The 14153-nt window shown below is 40.9% G+C and overlaps 1 protein-coding gene across 3 annotated transcripts in view; it reads left to right on the top strand.

Moving 5' to 3' along the window:
* The window catches only part of pkn1a (protein kinase N1a), a 39931-nt gene extending 27606 nt beyond the window's left edge, over positions 1-12325 (top strand). For 2 of the 3 annotated variants that reach the window (XM_026303166.2, XM_026303165.1), the window contains exons 6-23: positions 1611-1756; positions 2539-2752; positions 3169-3363; positions 3819-3928; positions 4575-4718; positions 5001-5076; positions 5867-6002; positions 6295-6379; positions 6891-6970; positions 7370-7445; positions 7829-7920; positions 8160-8336; positions 8693-8755; positions 9132-9208; positions 9316-9458; positions 10119-10226; positions 10374-10454; positions 10596-12325. In XM_026303166.2, the coding sequence (XP_026158951.1) occupies positions 1611-1756; positions 2539-2752; positions 3169-3363; positions 3819-3928; positions 4575-4718; positions 5001-5076; positions 5867-6002; positions 6295-6379; positions 6891-6970; positions 7370-7445; positions 7829-7920; positions 8160-8336; positions 8693-8755; positions 9132-9208; positions 9316-9458; positions 10119-10226; positions 10374-10454; positions 10596-10799 (2207 nt within the window). In that variant the 3' untranslated portion in view covers positions 10800-12325. Of the gene's footprint in view, positions 1-1610; positions 1757-2538; positions 2753-3168; positions 3364-3818; positions 3929-4574; positions 4719-5000; positions 5077-5866; positions 6003-6294; positions 6380-6890; positions 6971-7369; positions 7446-7828; positions 7921-8159; positions 8337-8692; positions 8756-9131; positions 9209-9315; positions 10078-10118; positions 10227-10373; positions 10455-10595 lie in introns of those variants that run through there. The other variant, XM_026303167.1, reaches the window with a different exon arrangement.
* Positions 12326-14153: the final 1828 nt, after the last annotated feature.

Below are 14153 nucleotides of genomic sequence, written 5' to 3'. Positions count from 1 at the left end.
GAAAAACAACAGTCAGGATACATTGTTGTGTTTAGGCATGACGCGTTGACAGGAATAAGAACATGTATAATAAGAAGGCAAGGTCTCTGGTGTTTCTGTATCAGCTCTAATCATTTTTATGAGTGTTACAGGAGTGTATATGTAAATCACAGGTGTATTCTTTCAACAGTGTAGTTATCCAAAACCACATCTGCTGCTTTGCACAAATATGTAGACTATCTACTCCTGTGCCTGTCCACACTTTTCTGTCAATGCTTTCATTTATGTGAAAATAATTTTAATATAATTATCTTCCACCTTCAAAATTTCTTCTGTTGTTCTGGTGTCCCACATAGTCTCTGGATCTTTTTGGTTTTCTCACACACACACAGAGAGACGTGTGTGTAGTGCACACAGACAGTCTCCAGGCACCACACCCCGTGGAGGGGTCATCTAGCAGGGTCTGTGCTCCAGGCAGAACACCTTATTAGGAGATAAAAGCATCCGCATCCATCTCCACCCCCCTTTCCTTTCTTACCCCTCCTGTCTCATGCAGCGGCCCGAACAGCTCATAAGCCATAAAAATCATTTTTAATCACCCCCCCATGTCTTTTCGTCCTTCCTGCTCACTAACCATTTGAAAGTAACATAACATTTGAAAGTCAAATCCACTTTTTGTGAATGCTATTTATCCTGTTGTCCTTTTGCTTATCTCACACCTCCTCTCTCCTCTTCCCATGTCTGTGTGTGCTCTATTGTGTTTACTGCCTACTGTGAAAGGCTGCTACTATGCCATTAAGCTAACCACTTATCTCTTTATCTGTAACTGTGCTGCGTGGTTACTACTCTGAGGCTGACCCCATATCTGATTTCTTTTTTCTTTTCTTTTTTTATGTGAGGGAGCTTCAGTGTGTTTTTGTTTTTTTGTTTTTTTTTTTCCTGTTGATTAATAGTGATGCATCACATTTTGTGCTTTAATCTACTTCAGTCTTTCCATTTAAGGGGTGAAATAAGCTGTTGTCATTTTTTTTTGTCTAAGGGCAGTGGTTGCATTTTGAATGACTGGAAATATAAAAAAAAAAAAATTATATGATTATATCTTGTCTTTTGAGTTATTTATGTATTGGAAGCAGAACTTGAATTGTTAAACTGTGGCAATGGAAGGTTTTTGTGAAATATTATGATATCAACATAGGTGGCTTTTTTAAGCAATTGTGTATTTTTGTGTGTTAGAAAACCTGAGGTTGGACACATGGGTTGTTTAATTTCTCTGTTTGGTTTTATAGCCAGCCGATGGAGGGAGAAAGCCATTTAGATGTTGAGCTCTAATGCTGCTTACTGAGGAGTGCCTGCTCCCAGGCACTGCTAATGTTTGTTTTTGTCTGATTCTTGTGTAATGCATGACATGCATTAGGGCATTAACCTAACATAGTTTGCCCAGGGGAGCTCTCTGTAACACACTGCTGCCAAAACAAAGACCATAACAAGCTCCTGCCAAATACAAAGCAATACAGTACAACTGAATAAAGGGTGCAGGTGTGATTTAAACTGTTTCTTATGCAGTCAGCCTTATCTGCATTGTGTAACATGTTCAGTCCACCATAATGTTATTGTTTGTCTCTCCGCTGTAGGTAACCAGGACCTCTGTGGGGTGGAGCTGCGTATTGAAGAGCTAAGGCATCATTACAGGGTGGAACATGCTGTCGCTGAGGGGGCCAAAAATGTGCTCAGGCTCTTGGGGGCCAGCAAAGTCCAGGACAAAAAAGCCCTGTCTGAGGTTAGACCAGACGCCCTCTCATATACACACATCTTGCATCTCACACATCTTGGGTTTTGTTTCACACACTTCAGTGCATGCTCCTGCAAACCTGTGAGACTTTTGTAAAACTCAGCTGTGTCAGTCTTTTCATGTCATAGTGAAACACACACCCACTGAACTTTATGTGGGATGACACATCAGATGCTTGTGCTTCTTCTTGTGGTGTCTCTGCTGTGAGACGAGCACTTTTTAACTTCTGAACTTGTGTTCTTTTGTCTGTATAACCACTATTTCTCTGTCTACTGCAAAGTTACCTTTTTTAAATTTCACATTGTTTTTATGGAAATAAACACACCTTTTACAGCATTGTGACCTCCTACTGTGCATGATTGTGTTTACGTTTTTAAAGTAATGTAGCATCACGGATCAACTCTCTGTTGAGTCCAGTATCTCATGGAATTGTAATTGTAATTTCAGTTTTGACTTATGGCTTTTAACACTTTAGTCCCTATTCTTTTAAAGCAAATACCAATTCCTATTCAGCCTTGAAACATGAAGCTGACTGACAATTTGTCCCGGATCAGCCTGAATTAGCCCCAGCCTCTTTCGTGACCCTATAAAGGTCAAGGATGGATGAAAATTAAGGCTGAAATCTAAAATCAAAGCAGTGTTATATGGTGGGATGGATGGATGGTGGGGACTGTAAGATTGGATGGCATAAATAGTTTCCTTAATGTACACCTACTGTAGCAGTTTAAGGGGTCACTCAGTGGATGTAAATCGCTGTTAATGCACTGCAGGCGCAGTCTCGTCTGAGTGAGGCGTCTCAGCGGCTGGACCTGCTGAGGGACTCTCTGGACCAGCGTCTGGCAGAGCTGCCGGAGGACCATCCCAAGGCCAGCGTCATCAAAGAGGAGCTGGTTCTGGCCTCCTCACCTGCCTTCAGCTCCCGCCACGGCGCCCCCTACCTCCACAACCAGTACAGCACTCTCAATAAGCCCTCACCTCTTACTGGTACGTTATACAAAACAAAGCTATGCAGGCCGAAGTTGAGCTACAGAAACACATCTGTATGACCCCATTGCAGAGATGAGGATATGAAAGTGCTTTAACTTCATATTGTCTGATACTTTTATAGCATATAGTTCATTAAATGGGGATTGTGTTCTGTGTTTTTATATTAGTACATGTGATGGATCCATGTTCAGACTGGTACTTCGGACTGCTCTCTATGTCTAAGCCATCTTTGTGTGGCCATTAGTAAATGTGCACACAGTTTTTAACAACATGTATTCATATCTTGCACATTAGAAGACTGTCTTTATGTTAACAAATATTTCTCACTTTGAAGTTATACAAAGGTATTTATCTGGCCACTGGTGTTCTGGTCTGTAGGTGGCTCCACCTGAGTTGTTCTCTTCTGTCCTCAGGTACCCTGCAGGTGCAGCTTTTAGGCTGTGTGGGATTGTTGGAGAATGTACCTGGTCGCAATAAAGGGTCAGCCGTCATGCTGCCCTGCTACAGCCCAGGAGACACCAGGTCCTTCATGAGAGGCAGCAAGGGACTGTATGGACGGAGCGGTTCAGTCAGTGGGAAGACACCGAGCAAGACAGACGAGCTTTCATGTACGTGTGTGTCTAGTTAAAGAACATTACATGCTAATGAATACTCACCTACAGTATATAAAATCTAATTCAACAAGGTTAAAAATAAATAAGCTCATTTGCTTTAGCTTCATATTGTACCTTTCATTGTACTTTGCCCATTACACACTATGTACTGTCACTGCCACTTTCAGTGAAATATAGCAATGGAGCCGCTCCATATTAATTACAGTAAGATACGTTTGCAGCTAGACAATAGCTATGGCAGTAGTCACTTTAGGGTGGTGAGGATGGGTAGTTCAGTGCTCACACATAACACAGCATCAGACAATACCTGAACTGAGTAGACAGGTTTTTTTTTCTACATATCATGCATTTTCTGCAGTGTGTTTTAGACAACGAATGACACTCATTAATCAGTATCTAAATTGTATTATGTACTGTGTGCATATAAAATTTGCTCTGCATGTGTGTAGCTGAGGTGAGTGCAGTACTAAAGCTGGATAACACAGTGGTGGGACAAACAGCTTGGAGGACAGTGGGAGAACAGGCCTGGGACCAGACCTTCACTGTAGAGCTGGAAAGGGTCAGTACAGACACACATACTTTATGTGCATATGCACATAAAGCCGAAGGTTTGTGTAAATATCCTTTAACCCTCTGACGCACAGTGGCCACTACAGTGGACAGCTATTTAAAAGTAATTTTCTTCTAAATGCAGTGGTTTCTAAGGTGGAGCTGCATATCAGCCTCTGTTTATTTTTAAAAATAAGTGTTCAGAGATGCAAGGACTAATATGTCAGTTCTTGTTGCGGAAAACGCTATTATAATGCCATGGTATTACCAATCCTGCATCCTTAAAGAACTATGGAGACACTGTGAGTGTCATTTGTTTTCTTATTCAGGCCTAAACAATAGGCAATACAATGTTAAATTCATGGAAATATATTAAAATGTTTCTTTGAATCATAAAAAGAAATAATTGTTCATGGATTTACCATAAAAACACAATTTAATTTATTTTTACATTAAGTTCATATCATATCTGTAACTTTCTGAAAAAATCAGATTTTTGAAAAAAATTGTAAATTTGTTTTCATGACCTAAGAGGAATAAAAACACTTGACTCAGACTGTCATAATTCATGCATCAGAGGGTTAATTAAGTACAATAAAGCTGGATTTCTCTGCTTACCACTGTTGAGTGTGTGTGTGTGTGTGTGTGTGTTTTAGTCGAGGGAGATGGAGATTGCTGTTTACTGGAAGGATTACCGCTCGTTGTGTGCTCTGAAGTACCTGAAGCTGGAGGAGTTCTTGGACAACCAGAAACACAGAGTTCAGCTGGAGCTGGAGCCTCAGGGTTTGCTGCTGGCAGAGGTACACACCCGCATACAAACCTTGACATAGACACACACACACAACGACATAAAACAAACGGCCCTCCATGTGTTTGCATAAATAGCACCTGTGTAAGTGCTAATAATAAGATAATCAGATGCATACATACACCTGCCCACACACACGTACACAGGCTGTCACAAACACCTGTGCTGAAAAACGCTGCTTTGATAAGTCACACTTGAAAGGTTCCTCTGTCTGAGGAGGATGTCTGAAAATGAAATGTGGGTTTTTGCATGTTTTGTTTTTGATGTTTTCCAGGTAACCTTTTTTAACCCGGTGATTGAGAGAGTTCCTCGTCTTCAGAGGCAGAAGAAGGTCTTTTCTAAGCAGCAAGGTGAGAAAGAAGCACAACAGAGGAAACAGAAACGTGCTGAACTGGGGAAACAGTGTTTTACTACTATTTTGGAGCTTTAGAGCAGTTTATATAGAGAAACCTTTGAGACAAGTTGTGTGAAACCTGGAAGATGAGACTTATCAGAAGGCAGGCACTCTGCTAATAAAACTCTGCTAATCAGTCCATTGAATGTTCATGTAGGCCACTGTACCCCCTAGTGGTGAATAATAATGTTTTTTAGATTTATTCAACTTTAGTATTAGATTTATTATTGCAGTGGTTATCTAAGTGCATTTAGATAAGACTTTAAACAAAATAGAAAACAGATATTAAAAACCCTCATATTCAGCCCATTAGATGACTGAAAGAACTAGAAAATGTCTCTTTGGTGATTGTGAAAGTTTTGGAGTATCGTTTATTTTACAGGGGCAGTGGCAAAATGGTGCAATGATTACCACTGTCGCCTGATGTTATAATCTTGGTGTAAAATAATGCAATAATGGCTTACTGTGTCTAAGACTCAAGGGGTCTTGAGCACAAGCTTTCATAGCAGTCATTTTCACTTAATAAAATATCTGATAAACCATGAGTGAATAAACATTTTAGGTTGCGAAACTGTTTTTCATTAGACTGAGAGCGGCTGAAATGTTTTAAATCAGAGCAGAGGGGGTTAGTAAAGTCAAAATGTTGGTATTGTGTACAATATACATTTAAAACTAATCCCTAAAGCTATTTCTGGTGAGTGACTGTCTGCTGTGAGAGACAAATCTGAATGTGTGCTGGTTTCCAGGCAAGGCATTCCTTCGGGCTCGTCAGATGAACGTGGATATCGGGACATGGGTGAGGCTGCTTCGAAACGCCATTCCCACTGTCAATAACTCAGGAACCTACAGTCCCAACGCACACAATCTGACACTCAACTCCGGGTGAGACACACACACAGCAGACACAGTCACACACACTCCACTTATCTGTACTGGAGAAACCTTCTGCATCTACGTGCGACGTTTGATAGCTGCCATCCAGACTTTGCTGTCAGACAGAGCAGCGTTCCTTGAACCTTTTTCCCTGTGTTTCCTGGCAAAGAATAAAGCTGCTTTCTCTGCCCCATGTCTAACAACCCTTTTGTGTTCTCTTTTGTCTCTGTTCATTTGTCTGTCTGCATCACCGTGTCGGTCTGTTTGTGTGTGTGTCTATGGGCTCGTTTATTTTTTTCAGGGAGATCTCAGTGGAGAAGCTGAGTCTGGACAGCGACTCTCCGATAAGAGGCGATTACAAGAGAGACACGGACACACATACTCCGGTGAGACAGACAGAGGGAGAGGACACCAGTCAAATGGAGAGGTGTAGAAACTGAGTGTAAAAACTAACGTGGTCCATCTGCTGAGTCAGCTGTGGGAAAAAAGGAATCCTTCTGTTTAGTATAAAACTCAAAGTCCAAGCTTTTTATCTACAAGTAGTAATGAAACTAGTAACCATTTAACGCTAAGACGTCACAAAGTGAAACATTCGCAAATTAATGTTTTGTCAGTAATACACAAAAAATTACTGACTCTAGCTCAGTTCCAAAGGGAAATCTTGATAATCACTATAAAAAAATATATATATGTTAATGTACAATAAAGGCAGCAGGAAAAATGTGGTTTCAGATTTGATAGAAGAGAACCTGTTTGTTCTGAGATGGAATAACAAGACGCTTCAGTTAACATTAAACTGTCTTATATCTTTTATTTTGTGTCCTCTTATCTGTCTGTCTCTGCATTTCCCTCTGTGTCTTTTCCTTTACATCTCTTTCCTCACACACCTGCCATCAGGACCGACTGCCAGTCATTGAGCCCTTCTCTCCCCCAGACCTCACCCCTGAGTCTCCTGTCCAAACCCCACCTGTTAGCAGGTACCGAACATGAACCGGAACAGAAGCACGCACCTTAACACATTTATTTCATGGATTTACTGTATGTTTTTGCTGATATGATATGCTTAATATAGTATTGTCTGTTTGATATTGTCAGTGTATATTCTTCTCTTCTAGTCTTAACTAGAAGACTAACTATGCCTTTTTCATGCAAATCAGTTTGACACATAGGAACAGTGGGAAAAGTCCAGGTGTAAATAAAACAATGGCTGAATTACATGTAGCTGCTTCAGTTTCAGGTTCCTGGTTTGGTGCTGGCTCACTGTCACACAGCCATGGGACAGCTGAATAGAACAGGAGCACCATTAATTATACAAGTTAAAATGTCTGCTGTAAAATATAAATATTGCTGCTGACTGTTTGTGTAAATTTCTCCAGTAAGCAGAAGAAAGGCCCTCTGTCTCTCCAGGACTTCAGGATAATCGCTGTGTTGGGCAGGGGACACTTTGGGAAGGTACGGTTTCACAAAGTGACTAATCCACCAAAAACTATGGAAAATACAAAACAAAATGACCAGGCAGCTCATCTGGATCACAATGCCATGTTAATGCTGACATATTTCAAAAAAGAAGGAAAAACCAGAAAGTGATGAGATAATTGCACCATAGCCAGAAAACTGTAATCTAACCAATTTATGAGAAGTGTTTTGTGTTTTTATGTTACTTAAAAGCTGTATTTTTTGCACATATTGAGCATGTTTTGTCACATTAGTTCCATTAGTTCTTTCTTTTTTGGATCTTTAGTCCCACTCAAACAAATAAACATGCACAACTACAAAACCTCAGTGTATTTTTGTCCATGTTCGAGACTAATGAGGTCAGTTTTTGCTGCCTCCAGGTTTTGTTGTCAGAGTACAAGAAGACAGGCACGATGTATGCCATCAAAGCCCTGAAGAAAGGAGATATCATAGCTCGAGATGAGGTGGAAAGGTGAGTTTGTGCTGCTGCCAAGTTCATCTGTGGGATCATCAACCACAATAAAGACAGTCTAATGATGTGTACATGTTCTCCTGTCGTCCCCTAAATCTTTCATTTTCTCTCATCTTTTGCATCCTCCCATCTTTGTCAACTTCTGTCTCTGCACCTCCTACCTCCGTCCTTACTCTCATTCTTGTCTTTTCCACTTTTCTTTCCCTCGTCATCCACCTTTTCTCTCCTCCCCCTTGCAGTCTGATGTGCGAGAAACGCATCTTTGAGATCGTGAACATGTCACACCACCCCTTCCTGGTCAATCTGTTTGCGTGCTTCCAGACGCCAGAGCACGTCTGTTTTGTTATGGAGTACACGGCAGGAGGCGACTTGATGATGCACATCCACACAGACGTCTTCGCAGAGCCTCGAGCTGTGTATGTAACACTTGTATATGTGTGTTTTAGAGGCAGAGAGGATGGCTTTTCAAAAGCTAATTCGTTATTTTATTGTGTGAAAAGTGACTCTGTAAGTACACTAAGACTTTTACACAAGACTGTGAAGTCCTGATATAGTAGTAGTAGATAAGTGAGGTTTGGATTACTATAAGTCTTAGTTACAGTGACAAACCTGTTTATTAGCTATAATAAATATAGCCCCAATAAAGCATACAGTCATACTTTAGACACTAATGAATACACTGTGTTGGTCAGCAGTTGACAGATGATGTGTGAACCCTGTTTATTCCCTAATAGTGCAGCTGTATAATACTGTTTCTTTGGTGTGACTTCAGGTTTTATGCAGCCTGTGTGGTTCTTGGACTTCAGTTTCTCCACGAACATAAGATTGTATACAGGTGAGTGGAAACGTCAGGGCGTAAAAAAACAGGTAAAACATACAGGTCTACACCAGAGCGATGGACTAAATAAATCTCAGGTGATGTCCACTAGAACAGCTGAAACACCTCCACCAAGCTCAGTGTTTCTCTTCATTTTGGATTTGTGAACTAGTTAACAGAAATGATATGTAAAGAAAACCATCAGAATGACCTCACAAAAGAACAAGAACACGGGTGCAAGAGATTGTCTGGAATTAATATCGTGATTCAACTGTCCCAACATTTGTTGAGGTCTGATTTGGGTTTTTTTGTATTTGTCTTAAAACCATGTACTCTCTGCTGTACTTGAAGAGGCATTGATACTACCTCCATCTTTTGACCTTTCCTCTTTCAGAGACCTCAAGCTTGATAACTTGCTGCTAGACACAGATGGTTATGTGAAAATCGCTGACTTTGGATTGTGTAAAGAAGGTGAATATTGATGTCACTGACAGGCTTGTTTTATTTCTCACATTGTTTGCACAGCTGTCCTGAAAGCATTTAGCCAGAAACAAAAATCTACCTTCTTCTGTCTGTAGGAATGGGTTACGGAGACCGAACCAGCACATTCTGCGGAACCCCAGAGTTTTTGGCCCCAGAGGTCCTCACGGATACATCCTACACCAGAGCAGTGGACTGGTGGGGCCTGGGGGTCCTCATCTATGAAATGTTGGTCGGAGAGGTGAGAACTAATACATATCCACATAAACAAAGCTCTTACAGTGTACATGGGGTGAAGGTTGACTAAATGTTCTTGTGACCACACATTTCAAACTCGTTAGGCTGATATTGCACTTATCTGATGTCACGCTGTGCTTTCACAGCAGAGCTTGTAGCTGAGACAGTGTGAAGGATAAATTTAATCACTTATAGATTATGAAATGTGTCGGTGTAATAAGAGACCGAAGATCCAGATGGGGTGTTATGGTGACACCGGGGTCTAAGGCCATGATGCTTTAACATTGGCAACACGTGACTGGATCGTCCTTTGACCTGGAAAATTGCTCATCACACCCTCATTGTCCGTCCTTCCCAGAGATGCTCACAAGTCATTTTTGAAAGTCCGAGTCAAGTCTCAAGTCTTTTAAGGATGAACCTCAAGTAAAGTCCCAAGTTTGTGTGTGCAACTTAAGTGCAACTGGAGTTTTAAGTCACAGACTCGAGTCCCTATCTCTGCTCCTTCCACCATCTTCTGTCAACAGTCCAGTAACAGCCAGTACAGTAAGTCAGTGCACTGGCTGTGTGTTTTTAGTGGTACAGCATAGCTAAGATATGATTGTGCGTGTGTGCGTGTGCGTGTGCGTGTGTGTGCGTGTGTGTGTGTGTGTGTGTGTGTGTGAAGTCTCCATTCCCAGGGGATGATGAGGAGGAGGTGTTTGACAGCATTGTGAATGATGAAGTCCGCTACCCACGCTTCCTGTCAACTGAGGCCATCGGCATCATGAGAAGGGTAAGAATGCACACGCTCCTTCTCACTCTGCTGCTGACTTTTCTCACACAAACAATGAGAAGAAAAATGTGAAATCTGAGACACTTACTCACCAAGTCCACTTAGTCACAGGGGTCATGGTTGTGATTGATTGTGTGTTATGTGCAGCTGTTAAGAAGGAACCCAGAGAGAAGACTGGGCTCTGGTGAAAAAGATGCTGAGGAGGTGAAAAAGCAGCCATTTTTCAGAGTAAGTACACTAATGGTGTGTTTTGACATGGGCGAGGAAGACCAGTTGTGTTTTGCTGTGCTGGTACAGTGAAGGTGTTTTTTTTTTTTCCACAGGAGACTGCAATGTTTCACCTTTTTTTTTTCCTCTTTCTCCCTCCAGAATGTGGACTGGGAGGCGTTGCTGCAAAGGAAGGTGCGCCCTCCCTTCGTCCCCACCGTTGGCAGCAAAGAAGATGTCAGCAACTTCGACGAGGAGTTCACCACTGAACCTCCGACGCTCACGCCTCCACGTGAGCCTCGCGTGCTCTCACGTAAAGACCAGGATAGCTTCCGGGACTTTGACTACGTCTCTGACCTCTGCTAGTGGGCAAGGAGGCACACAAACCTCAAGGAATGTTTGATTTTGAAGTCTTCATTAGGATTTGAATGGAAGTGGACGAAAGGCCTGTACTGACTGTCCGCTGACTGTTTGCCTGCCATTAATCATACTGTGAATGAATGCAGAGAGGCCCGAGGAAGTCAGCCTGTGTTTTGCGTGTCTGCAGGGTTTTAAAGATCGAGGACCGAGGAAATAAAATCTGGGACAAACGGCTGATGGGGGTTAAATGTTCTATCATGAATGAAGGATAAATGAAGGACCCCTCTCCAATCATTGTGCAACACACCAGTGACTTGTGTATCTTACAAACATTAGCCTTTAAAATACCTCCTCCCATCCTCTTGTGTATCAGTGTAGTTACCTGTGCAGCTGCGAGAGGAGGAGCTTAGTACTGACTGTTAGTTGACTGTTTAGGAGGCCGCTCAGTGGCCTGTCATACCAATGCCTTAATAGTACTTTTATTTGAGTCATAGATTTTTTTTTTTTTTTTTTTTTTTTTTTTTAGCAGCACAAGGAATGAAATGACATGCTACAGAAATACCCTCAACTGTTGTTTTTTGTTTGTTTGTCAAAATGGAATTAGAGAATTTGTACTTTTCAGGCAGTCGTATCAGCAACGCAGTACAAATTATGGGTTAAGTAAGGGGTAAAAACCACTGTCTTATTTACTTGCTATGGACTTTTATTGGGACTTCTACCAACTCCTTTTTAAAACTTGTGCTGCTTGGATTTTAATTTCTGTGACAAACAGCAATTTGTAAAGGAGTCGTATTTAATGACAGTTGACTCCTGAATACTTTATTCAGTACTCACAGATTGTGATGTTTTTTTATTGAATACTTAGTTATTACACATAATTTGATATAGACATGTGTAGCACACAAACAACCAACAGCATAAAAGCTACGTGGCACGAGGTTTTGTTTTATTGAAAAGAAATCTGAACACTAAGACTTGATGTATAAGTAGCAGGCTGTCCTTTATGGGTCTGAGACATGTTCATTCAGTTATCTACGTGCTACAAGGTTTATGAGCATGAAATGCTTTCCCTACAAGGCAAATTTTATATCTGTTTTTTTAGTGTCTGTTTTAAGAACTCACCCACAGGTTAAAATCTCCCCACGGTCATTCTGGGGTTTGGCTTCTGTCATAAACCTAAAATCATCTTTGTTTCAGCTGAAACTGACAAATCTTTTTAAGAAAATCAGGGTGGCGCCACAAATAGAACAAACATCTCCATCCACTTTGCCATAGTAGAACTAATTAGAGAACCTGGTAATACATTTAGAAAGGAAGAACATCATTTGAGGGAAACATTTAAAAATGATAGTTCAATGTAAAATTTTGAGCCTGTGGTATAAACTTCTGTAACATTTTACTGTTTCTTAGTACAGAGGACATCTGTTATGAAGCTGGATGTATGATGATTTTACTTGTCTTGTGTATGACAATAGAAAACCATATGTGAGTACGAGTGGACTTGTTTTATAAAGAAAACCTGGAGTGAATATTATGTCTGTTTATTGTTGTCATGGACATGAGTGTTGAAATACAGATGTCAAAAAAAATGTATGGTAATACCTCAAATACATGTGACTGAAAAAAAGAACATATAGTGTATTGATAAATAGATGGGGCAGCATGGTGGGATAGTGGATAGCACTGTTGCCTCACAGCAAGAAGGTTCCTGGTCTGAAACCCATCAGGGGCCTTTCTGTGTGGAGTCTGCATGTTCTCCCTGTGCTTGTGTGGGTTTTCTCCAGGTACTCTGGTTTCCTCCCACAGTCCAAAAACATGTATGTCAGGTTGATTGGTGACTCTAAATTGCCCATAGGAGTGAGTGTGAGTGTGTGAGGTTGTTTGTCTCTATGTGGCCCTGTGATGGACTGGTGACCTGTCCAGGGTGTACCCCTGCCTTTCACCCAAAGAGAGCTGGGATAGACTCCAGCAGATCCCTGGGACCCTAAATAGGCATAAATCCGAAATTTTCAGTTTATTCTAACTCAAGGAGAAGCATTACATTTGAGAAACTGGCACCAGAATTCTTCGGTTTTCTTGAAAAATACTTAATGATCAATCCATTATGAAAACTTTTTTTTTTTCATTTTCAAATCAACCAATAACTGTTTAATCTTTAAGGTCCATATCAAAGTTCGTACTGATTGCTGAACCATGTCAACTTACTGAGTTTGCTCTGTTGTCGAACTGTTATCAAACATTTACTGCTCCAGGACAACTGAGCAAACTCCATCTGCAGATCAAGAACTTGTGATGAAAAGATTCAAAGTGCCAGAACAATCCCACAGCTGTTTCCAGTGGCAAGCACGAACTGTCAAGCTCAGCTTTTTCCAACATGGATAGCAAATCCTCCAGATGCTCATAAAACACTTGAATGTCTACAATCCTTGGTCCCTGAGCAAACTCATCATTCTGCACCTCTTTCTGACACGGCAGTATTTATAAAAGGTTTCTCAGCTGCATTTAATGGCTCTGTTACTGGTTCCAGACATACTTTGGGTGGCCAGGTTGTGCCAGCTTTTAAAGGAGACCCCTCCAATGAACTGTTTGACCACTCACCATCTGAAAAATGCCATTTGGACTAAAATCCATTTCAGACTTGATGGTGACTCATTGTGACTTATTGACATTTACAAATGCAGGTGATGAACCAGTTTTCCAATGGCTCATTAAAAATCAGTTATACCATAACAACGCCACACCTGTGAATGTCCATAAACAAGTTTATAAATAAATTTGGTCCAGAGATCCTGCAGGCCTTTTCCAGCTAAGTGGTCCAACACTCCGCTCGATGGTTCCTTTAATTAAATAAAGATAAGCACAAGGGGGGAGAACAAAAAAAGCATTAGTTGATGCAGTGGTAGAAAGTAACTACACACATTTATTTAAGTACTGCACATAAGTACATTTTTGAGGTATCTGTACTTGAGTATATCCATTTTCTGCTACTTCATAATAAAATGTAGACATGAATAAACCATTAATTAAAGCTTATGTGGCTTTATCAATGATACCTTATCATATGGTACCCTGCCGCTGAGGAAGACCACGTAATAATGTCAAAAGTACCAGAACAAAACAGTAAGGATACTTACGACTTAAAGTCCATAGACCTTTAGTCCTTAAATTGAGATTGTTCAGCTGACTGCAGTTCAAATATCACAAACAAATTCTCTAAATATGTTTGAACTTATTCTAACAGAATATTTGCTTTTTCCCTGTGAGGACATTTGACCTGCTGTGACAGGGTGGAAAACGTCTATCGCTGACTGAACATGTAGGACTAATACAGGAGGCATTACTGACTGTGTCCAGGCAGTC

This window comes from Mastacembelus armatus, chromosome 1, assembly GCF_900324485.2.
Source record: "Mastacembelus armatus chromosome 1, fMasArm1.2, whole genome shotgun sequence".
Lineage (NCBI taxonomy): Eukaryota > Metazoa > Chordata > Actinopteri > Synbranchiformes > Mastacembelidae > Mastacembelus > Mastacembelus armatus.
The sequence above is the reverse complement of the archived record's forward strand: the minus strand, read 5'-3'. Positions and strand labels throughout refer to the sequence as shown.